This window comes from Aphidius gifuensis, linkage group LG6 (assembly GCF_014905175.1).
Source record: "Aphidius gifuensis isolate YNYX2018 linkage group LG6, ASM1490517v1, whole genome shotgun sequence".
Lineage (NCBI taxonomy): Eukaryota > Metazoa > Arthropoda > Insecta > Hymenoptera > Braconidae > Aphidius > Aphidius gifuensis.
The window spans coordinates 5,573,764-5,590,728 of NC_057793.1; the positions used below are offsets into that span (position 1 = coordinate 5,573,764).

General features: G+C 27.0%; 1 protein-coding gene across 3 annotated transcripts in view; it reads left to right on the plus strand.

The window, feature by feature from the left end:
- Positions 1-9,727: 9,727 nt before the first annotated feature.
- LOC122859011 (polypyrimidine tract-binding protein 1) overlaps positions 9,728-16,965 on the plus strand; it is a 67,377-nt gene continuing 60,139 nt past the window's right edge. For all 3 annotated transcript variants that reach the window (XM_044162323.1, XM_044162324.1, XM_044162325.1), the window contains exon 1: positions 9,728-12,654. In XM_044162323.1, the coding sequence (XP_044018258.1) occupies positions 12,652-12,654 (3 nt within the window). In that variant the 5' untranslated portion in view covers positions 9,728-12,651. The remainder of the gene's footprint in view (positions 12,655-16,965) is intronic.

Genomic DNA, 16,965 nt, shown 5'->3' on the forward strand with positions numbered 1-16,965 from the left:
AGTTTTAGATAAATCATTTTAGATTTAAATTTAAAAAATGAATAAAATAAAATTCATTTGAAATAGAAATAAAAAAATAGATGACATAATCACTTGTGTGTTGGTTGGAAAATGGTTAAACGATAAATAGTTTATTTTTAATTTATTTTTATTCTATCTATTTGTTTATCAATCTGTTATTTACTTGTTTTTGTTTTTATTTTTTGTTAATGGAAAACTTATCGGCAATTGAATTCATCACTTAAAACTTTGAGGGATATATATATGTATATTGCAAGTGTCATTTATTTGGGTATATGTATATGAGCATTTTGTGAATTGGTATTTTGTATCCCAGTGGAATTTATGCGTGTGTGTACATCATCCCCTCAGGTGTCCAAACTGTCCTCCTACTGGTTCCTCGTTTGCATAGACAAACAGTGGCGTTTGGAGTTAACACACGATGTGGCCGCAACATCATTGTGGGATCGTGTGCAGGCGTTTGCCTGCAGTTTAAACTAGGGCTTTTCTATTATCATTTGTATATATAATATACATATTTTATAAATTAATGACAACCATTTCTGATAATTCATTTTGATATTTAATCATCATTTTTTTTTTTTCTTCTCATTAGATTATTTAAAACTTTTATATTTATCAATTATTTTTCTTTTTATACACTTTTTTTGTTAATAAAAGTTGCAGGCCAATGAATAAAATACATAAATAAGAATAATAAATATTCTTAATCCAAAGAAGCCATCATTCACTGTCAAGAATTTTTTGTTTGTTTGGTTTTTTTTTTTTCATTTTCACTCTATTTTTTTGTTGGTATTTTTAATAATATTTAAGTTGTTTTGAAACTCTTACACTAAAGTTTTTGTATTATGAGTTGATTGTTTTTTTTTTTTTTTTTCTTTTTCCTTGCAATTAAAATAATTATAATCCGTGTATATATATGTTCATTGAACGTTCTACGATGAAAAATGATTCAAGTTTAGATTTATCTTTAAAAAAAAAAAAATTCAAAAGATGCTATATATTATCTATAAAAAATAAAAAAAAATTACAGTTTGTTTTATCATGATGAATTTTGTATCAAGCTTTGAAAGTCTGCCTTTCCATTTACTCTATCTACTAGCTGACTGAATTTAAAAAAAAAAAAAAAAATTCAGTACAATACAAAAACACAGGAAATAACATAAAACAAAACACAAAAAAAAATTTCAATGTTTAAAGTTTTAAAAGTTTTAGTTACATTGACTGAATTCATAACTATTGTTCAACCTTATTTGATTGTAAAATCCAATAAATTTTCGTATTATAAAATAGAAAAGCTAATTCTGTTTTTAAATTATATGATAGAGTAAAATTTAACGATAAAAGAAACAATGAATTTTCTCAAACCCTCCAAACCATTCTCTTCAATTTGATTTATAAAAAAATTAAGTATAAATATATTTTTTTATTCAAAAATATAATCGTAATATGTAAAAATATTTTTAATTTATGGATAGTATATATAGCTTTTAAATATATATATTTAAATGCATATTGTTTTTCAATTACATATCCCAGCAACTACAGAAAATCCAATTTATGATTTCCATGAAAATGGAATATTTGTTTGTTCGTGTTTTTTCCACATTTGGTCAGTATTATGTATTATTACTATGTATTATTTTGCCTTGGGGGCTGATAGTTTATACTATGGGCCACTGAAGTTTCTTTCAAAAATAATGAGCATCATATAAAAAATACAAAATAACATAATAATTAAAAAATACATAATGATCAAACATGTTTTAACTCGAGGCTATGTTACATCATTTTTAAAATTAAAAAAAAAAATATTTTTAACTGTAACATAAATTATTCAAACCGGATAAAATAAATTACTGAAATTTATTTTTTTATTTTCATTGTTCTTTTTTATCAATAATTTTATCAAATTAATTGAATTTACTGATGCATTTTAATGTTTTATTTGCAAATTATTAATTAATATGAATTTTGTAAATTTATTTCAATTCATTTTAAATTTATCAAAATAATTGATTTTGATATAGTCATGTTGATAAACAGTGATGTTAAATTCAATTGAAATTTTCATCAAACTTATCTTATTTCTTGTTGAGTGCAATTAGACTAATGGATGATGACGTCTCGTCTTGATAACACTCTCAAGTTGATCGTAAATACAAGATGACCAATGTAATGTCATTCCTATTGAGAAATAAACTAATTAAAAAATTCTTTTACTTGATATTTTTACTTTTATATGTATAAAGTTTTAATTTTCAAATTTTAGTGTAATTTGCTCTCAAAAGAATCATTATTTTTACTAATTAACAATAATAATATTGGCTTTATTTATCTATTTATTTTTATTACTGCTCATTTTGTTTTTTATTAAAAGTAAAATTGTATAAACAAAACTGACATTGAGTGTTACATTGGCACTTGAATTTCACAAGCCTCTAGGGTTAATAGTGAAAAAAAAACATTGGAAAAGTTATCGAATTTTATTTCCTGGAATTTTCGTTGTTTTGACTCACATTGGTATTGCATTTACAAAAGAGAATACGGTGTACAATGAAAAAAGGCTTTTCTTTTTTTTCGGTAGAAAATAACGATTGATAAATAATTAATCAAACATTCCAACATTTTTCGCATAAAATTTATACGAGAATTAAATACAAAGAATACTTCTACATTGCGATAAATTCCACAATATATATAAAATAAAAAAATAAAAATAGTAAAAAGTTTTAAAAAAATCAATATCACTATATACAACGAATAGTAGTTATGAAAATTACCAGAAACATTAGAAATAGCTATTTGCAAAATTTAATTTATAATTTTGTCTTTAAAAAAAATTGTTTCATTTCAGTTGGCTTCGTGATAATTGTATAAATATGTTCATAAAATTTTAGATTTTTCCAGACAATTTGAGTGGTTTCGATAAAAATAAAATGGTAAAAATAGTCATTGTCCAAAATCCTATTCACTTCTCATTTTACATTGTGGTAGTGTGACCAAATACATTTACGTTCTTCAATCGGCAGTTAAACTTTTTCTCTCTTTCTCTCTGATATTATAAAAAGCCATTTAGTTTTGAAGACTCACAAGTGTTGGTGTCTTCCACAGGCCAAATGGAAAATTGAGTTCTCTATATGATTTTAGTATGGCACGTGCCACAATGGCTAGCATATTAAGTTCTTTTTTTTTTTTTTATCTTTCAAACGAGAAGAAAATCGTTGTCCTAATGTACATTTAGTTTCACATCCCATGAAAACAAAAGCCAACAGATACAATGTAATATCACTATTCTTTTCTAACTGTTTTCATATATTTTTTTTATTTTATTTTTTTGCATTTACATATGCTCCATTTCGTGTAATGAAAAAAAAATGATGATTTATATAATTATACAAAAAAATATAATAAAATTTTTAAATATATAAATTCGTATTAAATTTCAATAGGATAAAATTGAAAAAATAAATAAATATATACGTATATCATGACTCAATAAAATTATTCAAAATCATGTTTAATTACTCGTCATGATGAATATCAAACGAAATTGAATTGTTTTAATGGAAAATTCGTATCTGTTTATTTGTTTCGTCGTGTCTCTTTGTACATGGTTATTTGCAATGGATATATGTATATTTATATATGCATTTTAAATAAAAGAAAATACGCATTTCAATATTGTCTACAGATTGGTTATTTTATAGCCACGTACGATTAGTACGCGTGTCATTCTTGCCACGCCCGAGTTAACCCGCCTTCTGTAATTTCGTTTACATCAAACAAACAATTTCGTTACAACTGTATAATTGAATGTAATTTGATCTACTAACGCAATTCGATGCAAAAACTTGATGCTTATTCATGTGTGTATATGTGTATTGGTGCAAGTGAACATTGAATTTGTCCAACTGTATATGATGATGATGACTATTTTATTTACTAAATTTTCCATTACTATGCTCAAAATTCACATCTATTTGTACTTAATTTTGTTTGCTTAATTATAAGAGTTGAATTGAAAAGTCGATGATAATATTGATTCGAATAGTTGTGAAATTCATCACCTCTGGCAATTTCATTTTGATTTTCCATTTGTCAATGGTATTAATTTATTTTTCATTTTTTAAATTTCATGCTTTTGAAATGATTCTTTTGTCTTTTTTTTTTCAGTTCATAAATTTAATTGATTTCAGTTTTATTGGATTTTTTGAAAAAAAAAAAAAAAACAAAAATGCCTCGTGTGTATAAATAAATTTCTATATGATATTACTTTTTCTATTAGAGAATAACGAAAAATAAAAATGGAAAACAAAAATAATAAAGAAAAGGACATTCACATGACACGAATTTAACGTAATTTTATTATCATTGTTATTATTTTTTATGTGTCTGTATTTTGATGATCATTTTAGTCGAAAAAAAAAAAAAAAAAAAATATTAAACTTTTCTGTATCCACCAAGCATAGTAGGACTATTATCTGTGGAATTTTTACAGAGTGTAATAAAAATATCTTTGTGGCCAGTACATCATTCGTGGCACCTTGCTGTTATTATTCTTGGTCTTTTCTTAACAATTCTTCTTTTTCGTAAAATTCCATTTTTTATTTTTCTCATCGTTTTCTTTTATATTCTCATGCTTATTTACTTTATTGTCTTTTAGTTATTTTCATTTTATTTTACACACTTTTATTATCTTCGGGTACTTGCACTCCTCTTTTTTTTTTTTTCTTTTTTTTTTTTTCTTTTTTTTTGGCTAAAATTTTACTGTTCAGGATATCACAAGCCCTTCTCGTCGATCAAGTTTGCAAGTAACGTGATGATAAAACTTCTATAGCTTATTGTGTAAATGCTTGTGTTATATTTTCCTCAAAGGTTTTTCACTTTGTTTGCTTCTTTTCACCGCAAACTATATAAAAGAATAAAAATTAAAATATTCAAAAGTTACGTTTACTGCATTTATATTTTATTTTATACTTTTTTATTTATTCATTTTTTTTTCTCCATAATGCTCAGCTCAAATGAGAGATATATTTCAACAACTTTTTTTTTTTACGTTTATTATTATTAAATTTCGACGTATATTATAATTAATTAACAAAAAATAATAAGTAAAAAATAAAAAAAAGTTTTGCCATAAGAAATTTTATAGTCAACGTCATTTAATTAAATAAATCAACATTTTTTTTCTCTGTTTTTTAAAAAAAGTACTTTCCAGATGAAATTGCTTTATTTATATTTATTTTTTTTTTCTTTCGTTGTAATGTTGTTGTCATAAAAGTTGAAAATGTAATTGAAGTAAAAAAAATCTACCAAGTTATATATATACCCAAGTTGATGATAAATTTAAAAGATAAAATATTGTGTATCCTTTTGAGCGGATATCCTTCTATCCTGAACAACCAATTGGTCAGTCATCAACCTAGAAATTGTATTCAGTGATGTTGGTAAGAAGTACTTTCATGGTTATGGAATACCAGTGAGAACAAGACGAACAGAGAATTGTAATTGGTCTGTTGGGAACGTGCGATTCTGTCCGGAAATGGTATCCTCTTCATTCGACAGTAGTGAGAGCAAGAAATACATAAACCTAGATCTATGTATAAATAGAGAAATAGAATGAGATAATAAATAGTTAGAAGCCGTAATTCGTAACCTAGTATAGAGGAAGTAAGTAGATATATGTATATATAGTCAGTGTCTAGTACGGGTTACAGGAATGTACAGTTATCTGATAACTCTGTGGATTGCAAGGGTGATTGTTATAGTCCAATCTCTGACCCCCTTCATTTTACATTCAAAAGCCCTTTCCAATTTCATTCACTTAATCTTCTTTCCCTCTTCATTTCTCTCAGTCTCTTTTGCCTCTCATTATTTTTTTCTTTTTTTTTTTCTTTTCTTTTACCTTCCCTTTCTCTCATGTCACTTTTCTCATCCCATCTATAGATAGCCCTTTGACCGTCTTTCATACTTTTGACACCCTTTGCTTCGATATCTGCACATTGAAACGCCACACCTCCTGTTCTGGTCACTCGGGACTTTAAATAAATAAAGAGCTTCTTACGGTCTCTTTTGTTGTCCTGTTGAAATAAAAAATATATAAAAAAAAAAACATGTGTATCCTCTTTGTCAGGACATGAGACTATACATCAAGTCCCATTAGCTCAACCAACCACCGAAAAACCATTGTCTTTCGTAACTAAAATCTATCGCTTCACTTTTTTTGTATTTTAAAATTTTTTTTTTTCTTTCTTTATTATTTATTTATTTTTTTTTTCTTTTTACTTTTCTTAAAAAAAAAAAAATCAGTTTATTATTTACAGATTAAATTTCCAGCTTGAAGTAATGTCGTCTTTTTTTTTTTTTTGATTAATATTTATAGTTGAATTTTTATAATTCTCATGAGAAATTGACTTGAAATTTTTTTTTTTTTTTTTTTATTCCCTAAAGCGATGCGCTTATATGTATACCTCGAATTGTTAATTTTCATAAAATAAAATTATTTTATTGATCTTGTTAAATTAAGATAAAAAAAAAATTGGTTATTATTTAAAAGTAATTATTAAATTGAATAAATAATATAAATCTTTGAATGTAATTTTCATTTTTTGATTTAAATATATTTATATAAAGCGAGTATTAATCCTGGGACTACAGCTTGCACAATTTCATGATTTCCATACTGCTTACTCGATAAAATTTTCTATATTTAGTTGGTTTTATCATTTTCCATTGCTTCTTGAGCAAATATAAAATTATTTGCTCAACTTATTAAATGTAGATTATTATAATCCCATATTTGCTTACGCCTATTTGTTATTTCAAAAAATTATATTTATAATTTATTTGAATTGAATCTGATAATAGTTAAAATTATTATTATCATTTGTTTTTTTATTTTATGAATAATTTGAGTATAAAAGTAAATATAGAATATTTTATTTTAAACTAAATGTTGAATAATATTGATTTTATAATTCGAAAATAAAAATTCAAAATGAGATTTATATTTTTCAATAAATCTTAATAATTAAAATACATAATCAAATTTTATTTCATGAGTAAAAATTAAATTAAAATTAAAAAAAAAATCAATATTTTCATAATGTATATTTAATCAAGCACGTTGGAAAAAGTTAATCTGACAAGTCTTCAAGTTTTGTTCCACTTGTGTAACTCACAATTGCCATTATCCATTATCGTGACTTTTACGACGAAATGTTAGCCCAAGATCATTTATTTTGTCTTACCAACGACTAAATTAACGAGCTTGAAAGTTTGACGACACGCATGGCTTGACTCAACCAAGAAAATTTTGTCACACGACAAGTTTTCCAAAGTAAAAGTCAAGTCTATATATACATATTTACAAATTGTAGGGATAAGAAAAGCGCGGGGTTTTGAAATACGCAAGTATAGTCAGTAGTAACAGTAGTAGTACGATGCTCGAGGGTGAAACTACCATGAGATATCTATTTTCCAACATAGTAAACATCTCCAGGGAACGTCTTGAGGTCCTCGTAAGCCATGTTATGGATTAACATTACCTCAGTGGCAAAAACCAACCGCACGAGTTTATGTAAACTAAAAGTTAAATTCCCAAGGGTTATTGATTGAATAATAATATATTTTTTTATCTTTTTTCATATGTACTTATCATTATAACTCATTATATGTTTTTGTATATTTTTATTTTCTTTATATCCCAATTGAGCTATCAAAAAATATCTAGAAAATATATACTAGAAGTGATTGTCGTCGTGTTTGACGTTGACTTGTATCACTGAAAGGATAAAAAACATATGTAAAAGCGAACCAGTGGCTCAAGTTTTATTTCATTCTATTTTCTACTTGAGTTTATTGATTGAATTATAACAGCTCAGTTTATGACTCATTATGCTTTTCGATTTTTCTTTTCTTTATTTTTAAAATGAACAATAAAAAATTAATCTCAAAAGTAAATTAGAAATTTTTTTCTGGTTGCGTTAGACGTTGACTTGTATCACTGAAAGGATAGAGTCCATAGCAATGCACTTAATGTTTCATATTTTCTATGACTATACTAACGATGTTACATAGTGCCTTCTCCAATTCTCACGCAATTAAATTTACGTTTGTCATCATGTCGTTTCTACGTTATCGTTGATGAATTGAAAGCAATATTAATCTTATCATAATTATATATTTTTGTTTTGTCATGAAAAATAATAAAAAATTGAAAAGAAGTATAAATAGCGAAAAAAAAAGAACATTGCAAAAAATGAATAGACGAAAAGAAATTACGGTATAAAAATAAGGATAAAAAAAAAAATAAAAATGTAAGAAACTTTGTTGAAAAGAAAACAAGAGTTCGAAGGTTTGCCAAGGCAGTAGTCAAGCTTCTTGTCCGTTTCCTGCCTCCTACAAAGACACAAGAATGAAGTGATTACGTTCCAAAATAAACTTCTTTTTTTTTTATTTCCTCCCTTTTTTTTTTTCATCTTGAACTCGCACTCTGCCCTCCGTCACGTTAAGTGCAATCTCCGTTTCGAACAAACACTTGAATCTTTATTCTCTCTTCCTTTTTACAAAGAATCACGACAAGTTAACGAAAAATGGTGAAGCTATAAAAAAAAAAAAAAAAAATCAAATGATTGAATTAGAAAAAAAATAAATTTCATCGATATTGTTCATATGATTTTTTTTTTCCCTTGAATTTGATCAATTTATCAATGACAATATGAAAAATTTCTATAAAACTATACATGTATATAAAATCTATTTTAAAAGTGCCCGAAAACGTTTTTATCGTTGATCACCACCAAGTACAAAAGAAAAAAAGACAAAAAATAAAAAAAATAAAGAGTTGAGTGTAGCTTTTCTTTAGTCAGCTGAACTTGTACCACTAAAAAAATTCCAAAAAAAAAAAAAAAAAAATGTTGGGCCAAAGGCAACGCTCACAGTGGATAAAGGAAGCGGTGAATAAAAAGTAGAGGAATTATTAATTTCTCGTCGAGTGAGCAAAGAGGGAATAGAAGGGATGCTGAAGGGGATGCTCGCGAGTTGGACAGACAGGTTGGAGATTGTAAGCTCTGTTTTTTTTTTTCTTTCAAATGTGTGTGTATAATATATAGATATATATTTGATATGATGGTAGTTGTGTTACATATATGAGGGTGATCAAAATGACGTTTTCATACTGGACAAGGATAGAAAAAGACAAAACAATATACAGTTGATTCGAATATTCAAAATGATGCTGAGTGAGATGAAGCTATAAAATAGGGTTGAAATTGCACGATGACGTCGCTTGCATTGAATGAAAAGAGAAAGCCAAGTTGGTGTGTGTAGAGTTGGGTGTAGGCAGGTGGTAGAATGAGCAAAACAGAGAGGGAAAAAAAACATGCAAGTGCAAAAGAGTAGTTGCAATATAATATTGCCAAGTGTGTGTGTGTGTTGTTTGTCGTATACATGTATATATGCTAAAAGTAATATTTGTACGTGTGTGCTTATCATCAGTAATGTTTTGTTGTGTGTAATGCACTGGTGCATACTGGAACGCAGACTCGGATGAACTCGGTTGTCTTCGGTCACGATTGGCTGACACATAATCATAGTGGGGACTTCGTATAACCACGGTTTTGAAACCCCCGCGCGTACGCGACGGCTACGACCGACAGACTAACTCCCAACAGCCTCAGCTTGCACAAATATCCGTCAGTTGTGTCAAGCTAGGCGATCGAGTAGGACGTTCTTTAATCATTTAAAAAAAAAAATCTTTTAAAAATTTTTCTCTCATTATTATATTCTCAAATATTATCAAGATTAATAAATATTAAATAATATTACAATTTTTAATAGAACCAACTAAAATCGTGTATACAATCAAAAATTAATTTTAATTTATAATATAATTAACATTTTTTTTTTTAATAAAGATAACAAAATATAATTATCAACGTTTACTTACGCTAGTCATGATTGTAAATTTCATAAATTGTTACAAGTTCACATGCCATCAGTAATTGTTGAATTTAAAAAAACTAAAAAGAATAAAAAAAAAATATAATTTAATTCGCCATATCGCTGTAAAATTTTAGTTTCATATATATATAAATAAAAATAATAGAACTTGATTATTAATAAGTACAAAGTGAACGGACATAGCATATAAAAATTAAAATCAAAATAAAAAAAAAAGGGTTACAAATTTAAATTGTGCGTGCACATGTGAAATTTGTTTGTGACGTGTGCTTACAACAGTTGTGGCAGTCTTCATTTATTTAACCCCGAAGATTATCAAAGGTTTTTGTATATGTTATCATACGACAGAAAAATCGCGCCAAGCCGTCTCGACGGACATTGCGCGACGACAATTCAAATTGTGCTGTCACGAGGAGGGCGATTAACATACGATTAAACTGTCTGTAACAGACAAACGTCATCACCTGACTGTCTAATTTAAAAGCATCTCACTCATATGGAAGATTAACTAAGAATAAATAGAAAAAAAAAAATTATCATTACTCTAAATTATTGCTATTCAAAAAAAAAAAAAACAAAAAAGTCAATTGAAATTTTCTCAATATTACAAAACAGAAACAGAAAAAAATCAATTATTATCGTTGTTGTTGTTGTTGTTGTTTTATTCATATATATTTATGATATTATTTTTTCTTGTTAATTTATTTTAAAATTAACCAAGATTTATTTAAAAATGATCAAATAAAAAGTGTCAATACCGTTAAAGTATTATTCATAACCTTGTTAAGCAATGAAATATTATTAAATTAAATAAATTATTCAAAGAATCATTGAGGGACAATCAAGATACATCTAATACGTAAGACCAATAAAAAAAAGAAGCATATACAATTATATAAATAATAGTATTAAGTATTAATATATATATGTAGAAAAAAATTTGTATGTTAATGGAACTAAACTGGAGCTTACGAATATGTGATATGGTCACTCGTATAAAAAAACATATGAATACATATACAGATACATTTTTGCTGTCATCTGTATTCGTAGATAAAACATATCTAATTTGCTGTGAAAACTGAGTGACATCAAATAAAAGCTCCGTTATCCCTTCTTAAAAATAAACTACTATTCTTTTCTTGGTCACATTTGTGGGTTTCTTCCAATATTTCAATTTCAACTGACAGAAGATATAAAAAAAAAAACAATACAAAAAGAAAACAATAATAATAATAAATAAATAACAAGAGACAAACTGTAGAAAATAAAACAATTCGCGTTTCTTGACAATCATTTTTCAGTATTTCTCAACAAGTTTTTGCTGTATACCGATCGACAATCTCGCTCAATAGCACGTACAAAAGAAAAGAATACATATTACTCTTTAATAATATATACAAAAATTTGAAAAGTGAATAAAATTAAAAAAAGAAAAAATAAAGAAATCTATACTGAATTTGTAAGAATGCTTTAACATAAATTATCCAATAAATATATACCTACAACGTTTCAATTAATACGTGCGTTAAATCAATCAATTAAATTTTGACAATCGAGTTTACTTTAGCAAATAAATATCTAGTCATCATAAAATAATAGAAATAAAAATCAAATAAATATCAATTTGATCCTTAAGTTTTTCGTGTCCAGAAATTCCCATTTTCTGTTGAACATTGATCTGATTGTCTTGAAACTTTGGTATAGTTCGTAAGATAACAAGATAGATCAGAAGATAAAGTACTTTGGCAAGAGTCAACAGAGTGAGTGAAAAACAAAAGTACAAGAGATAAAATATATAGAGTAAGAACGATACAGAATAAGAGAGAAAATAAGTTAAACGAGGTGCAAGAATTGGACAAGGACTCTAAAAGAAAGAGAGAAAAAAAAAAAAAAAAAAGGATAAAAAAGAGATTGAAGCTGTGAGAGTTTTTGGTTTGTGGCGAAGGTGAAAATAAAAAAGGAAAGAGTAGGACAAGGCAAACGGGTTAGTAAAATAAAGTTTAAAAAAAAGAATTGTATAAAAATAAATAAAAGTATCAACAGACAAGGGCTGTGTGTGTGAGTGTGTGCTAGCAACCAACAATCGTGAGTTTTGATAAAGATAAAGTAAATTGAAAAAAAAAACATTCTTAATCTTGTCAATATCGTATTTAACTTGTCGTTTTTATTGATATTAAATTCTTTCAAATTATTAAATGACTATTGTAACATAATTATTACAGACAAGAATTAAAGTCCCTTAAAAATACAAAGAAAAAAATAAATAAAAACAATTATTAATTAACACAAATAATTTATAAATCTGGCAATAAAAATTTATAAATAATTAATAAAAATTGGACGTTGTTGAAAACCGTGAAAGTAGTACCTCAAACAATCACCACGTATTTTCATTCGTATTCGTTTGTGCCGGGAGGTGCGGTACCCCTGCCACCGGCACTGCACACAAACAATCCCGGTTTTACGAATCATCATTTATTTCGTCAGCAGGCCTGCAGTCTTGCCTGCACCTGCACCTGTACTTGCACAGCCAGTATTGTATCAGCATCAGCATCAAACGTCACTGCTCCACATCATCTACAATCACATCAACATCATCGTACCCTTGGCACAACTTCAGCTACTGTACTTTTTCAACCAGTTGAACAAATCAAAGACACCATGGTGAGCCAAATGATTATTATCAATCCACACAAATGTCATTGGTGTTATTTTAAATACTATTATTTATTATGATTTTTTTTTACAATCTTATTACAATGTTTTTCATGTATTTTATTGTTGCAATAATTTACAATTGATTAAAACATACTTAAACAAAAAAATTGTGATAAATAAATAATTCAACAATTTTTAAACAGTTGATTAACAATAAATAAAAATAATTGTGGTAACAATTTAAACCAATAGACAAACTAGTATTGTTTGATTTTCGGTGAATTTAGACACCAAACGCGTTGCGATAAATTACTTTCAATGTTTACCATGTAAACAGACCAGTTCACCCGTTAACTAAATCGCCACGAAGCATACAACATCTATCTTTCTTTATCCTTTTGGTTTAGTTAGGTCTTTTCAACTTGAGTTTGCATTATTCTTCCACAAAACAATGAAAACAAGTAAATATTTTTATTATTATTATTGTTTGAGCTTTAACAACATAAGTTTCTATCTTCATTAATCTTGTTTCTTTTCAAAATTCAAAATAATAATAATATAAATAATAATATAAATAATAATTAAAATATAAAATTAAATAAACTGATGCTGCCGTTTCTATATAGCCTGTATTTGTCAAGTTCAACTTGTATGACATATATAACTACTTGAAAAATCACAATTTTGAAACTTTTAAAATTTAAAATACTTTAGCATCCACAGTGAGTAACTTGCAATTAGCAACACTTGGAAAGTTGCTGATGTTGATGTACTTTTCTCATCTTCTGTTCTTATAAATTGTCACAAGAGAGGTTTATTGTAGTCCTTCACTCAACAAAAACGGAATAGATCATACCTTGCATCATTTGAATTCAGGATATTGTTGTCTTTTTGCTTGTATCTCAGTTTTCTCAGTGTATATATTGTCGCAACTTATATTCAGCATTACTTTCTTGTACTTTTGCTATATCTTTGTATGAACATTTTCTTGACATCGCAAATTCGCAACTTCAACGACGGATTTGCAAGTGTTTAACGGCCGTTAGTAAAGCAAATTATGGATTTCCGAGTATCTTGTTCAGTCGTAAGAATTTAAAACAAAAAAAAATATATATATAAATAAAATAAAAGCGCTTGTTTTTCTATTTGATAAAATCAACAGTAGTGACAAATTATAAATAAAATACAAAAAATTTACTCGGATGAATATATTAATTTCTGCTGAAATAAAGAGCAATGTTTTTTAAATAAATTTTAAAAGCTTTTTTTAAAATGCAATGAATAAATTAAGATGATTTATTATTGCCAAAATAAAATTAAAACGGCTTATTGACAAATGCATATTTTTGTTTACTAATTTTATCATTTATTTGTTTTTTTTTTTAATGCAGATTATGTAAAAAAATTAAAATTAAAAAACAACGAAAAAAGTTCAAACTAGACCATTCTCTTTGTCAAGAGTTTTTCGTCATCACCACATACAAAGAATAATTCCCTTCTGGGTTTTTTTTTTCAGTTCCTAAAAGCAAATACCACAGTTGAAAGAAAAAAAAATGAAAAAACAAATTCTGAATACTGTAACTAAACAAATTTATGCAAAATATTTTGAATATTTGATTTTAAAAACTGCACAATAATGTTATTGATTTTTTATATTTTTTTAATTTACTTTTTTCTCAATATTTATGAAAATTATTATGGAAATTTTCAAAAGCTTTTATATGACAAATTTTTGCTTGCAACATAATTTTATATTTAATTTAATAAATCGTTGTCATGAAAATTTAGACGTATGAATAGTCAGCAAATTATATAATAGTAAAATATCAAAAAAAAAAAAAAAAAAAAAGCACATTTAAGATATGTCAGTTGCTATATAATACACATACTTGCCAGTCACAGAAGTATTTAAATTGTACAAACTAAAAGTAAAAGAAAAAAATATATATATTATATTATGTTAAAATTATAACTAAATGTATTGTATATATAACTTTTGTTATCTTTAAATTGACAAAGAGTTTTGCAAAGTTCAGGTCAAGTAAACCACATGAAAGCTCATTATAGCCCTCGGCATGTTCATTAATATAGTCTGGTATACATTGGTAGATAGGAGAGGGTTGTTGAAAAGCGAATTATGGTGGAATGGTGCCATAGTGCAGAAGCGGTTTGTTGCAAAATGGGAAGTGGGTAGGTCCGTTGTGGTAAGTTAAATTAGGCTGAAACGGAGCATCTCCGTTTGTCTTGGGGTATAAAGCTCTTTGCCGACCAGATTTTGTGGTTAACGCATTCGGTTACCACTAGGTTTTATAGCCACAAACTTGGATTTTCAACGTTTGTGGTTATTAAATCAACAGTATGATTTACAATTTCAACTATTTAAATATAAATATCCATATATAATTTAATAATACACAATCTATCAAATAAAATTACCTACAAATTTTACTCAATGATGATAATTGCTTTTGTAAGAAAAACAAAAATTTATATATAACATAGAAAGCATTGTTGAAATTGAGATACATTGTGTATCATCACAAGCCCTTTCTTCCTTCAGGCACTTGCTTATTCGCCTCGCTAACTCTTAAGCATACGGCTTGGCATGTATCTAATTACCTAATGACGTTAGTTAGAGTCAGATAGCTGAGAATTCACCTTTGGTCTTCAGCACTATGCTATTCTGTATGTCCACTATGCATACACACATACACTCAGCATGATACAAAGATAGTAAAGGCAATGAGAAACGTGTTTAGATACACATATACATTATACATCTATCTTTAGACTAGATTATTTTAGATCTTTGTATGTGTGAGCTCTCTTTATTTTTTCATACCGCATTCTCATTCAATTCTTCATTTGCATCACTTCAACATTACATGATTTTTTTTTTTCTTTACATCCCTTTTCTTGGAACCAAATTGTAAAAGCATACATAATAATTACATTTTTCTATACGTGAATTACTTTTTTGTTTATGGCTAAGTGTGATACCCATCTTCTTTTTTTTTTGAAAAAAGTAAAAATTATTTATCCTTGTTTATCCAACTATCGACAAATAATTTTACATTCATTGTTTAATTACCGTATACAATCAATTGCTGTCTTTCACAGTGTAAATATATATTAATCAATTTTATTTTATTTTTTATTCTATAAATTTTACTATGAAAAAAAATCATCAAGACAGTTTTATTTGTATTTTTTTTTTTTCAATTATCATTCATTTGTTTTATAACAACAATTAAATAAAATTATAATTAATTGAATAATATAATTGTGTTTAATTATTGTTATTATATTTTTTTTTAAATCAATAAATTTATAAAAACAAATAATTTTCGCGGGCATTTGCGGTGAATCGTTACGCCACTGTTGTGCGGTATTATGGTGTGCGGTGCCGAGCCGTCAAGTTCATATTGCCGGTTTCCTGTCATTAACGTGCCGCAACGAAGGCAACCGTGTTGCACATGCTGTGTTTTCGTTATACATCTATATATGCAGTTTCATCACCACTACTACTACTGCTACCACCGTCCAACTATTATACATATATATTCACTGTGAATGCCAACACTTCTTGGCTTGGCATATATGCTCAAATGAATATATATGTATATGTAATGTTGGCTTGATTGTATGCTATAGAATAATCAAATATATATGATTATGTAGTTATACTGTGTATTCATGAAAGCGTGGTTGAAACAGCTATCAAGCCATGCGTCTAACTTGTCACCGTGAATGTCACTTGGCCAAGTATTTGATCACTGATCCATTTGGTTCAGTCACCCAACCGACCAAACATCCAACCAACCAACCAACTTATCCTATACTCTCTGCCCTCTTTCACTGTAATATCCATCCGGGAAACTAATCGTTTTTTATATTATTTTTTTATTTTCTTCTCCTCTTTCTATATGACCATGTAGAGCCTGGGGAAATGTCTCCATAGCTTATGCTCAAGCCAATCTAGACCAAGTCTTTATCTTCTTTGTTATATGTACTATTTCTTTTTCCAATCTTCTTATATTTATTGGTTTTATTTTATTTGTGCTTTATTTTTTTTTTCTTTCGTCAATTACCGATAATGGTATTGAGACAGTAAAGCTCAATGCGCAGCAACAAGTGAGCTTACACGGATATAACTCAAAGAATCTTTTAGTTTTTTTTTTTTTTTATAAAGTTAGCACAACATATACTTGGCAATAATTGTTTTTTTTTTGTTTTTTTGTTTTTCAAAGTAATCGAAACGTCAATTGAAAGTTTAATTACTATTGATTGTCCTATACACTTTTGATTGAATTGAAT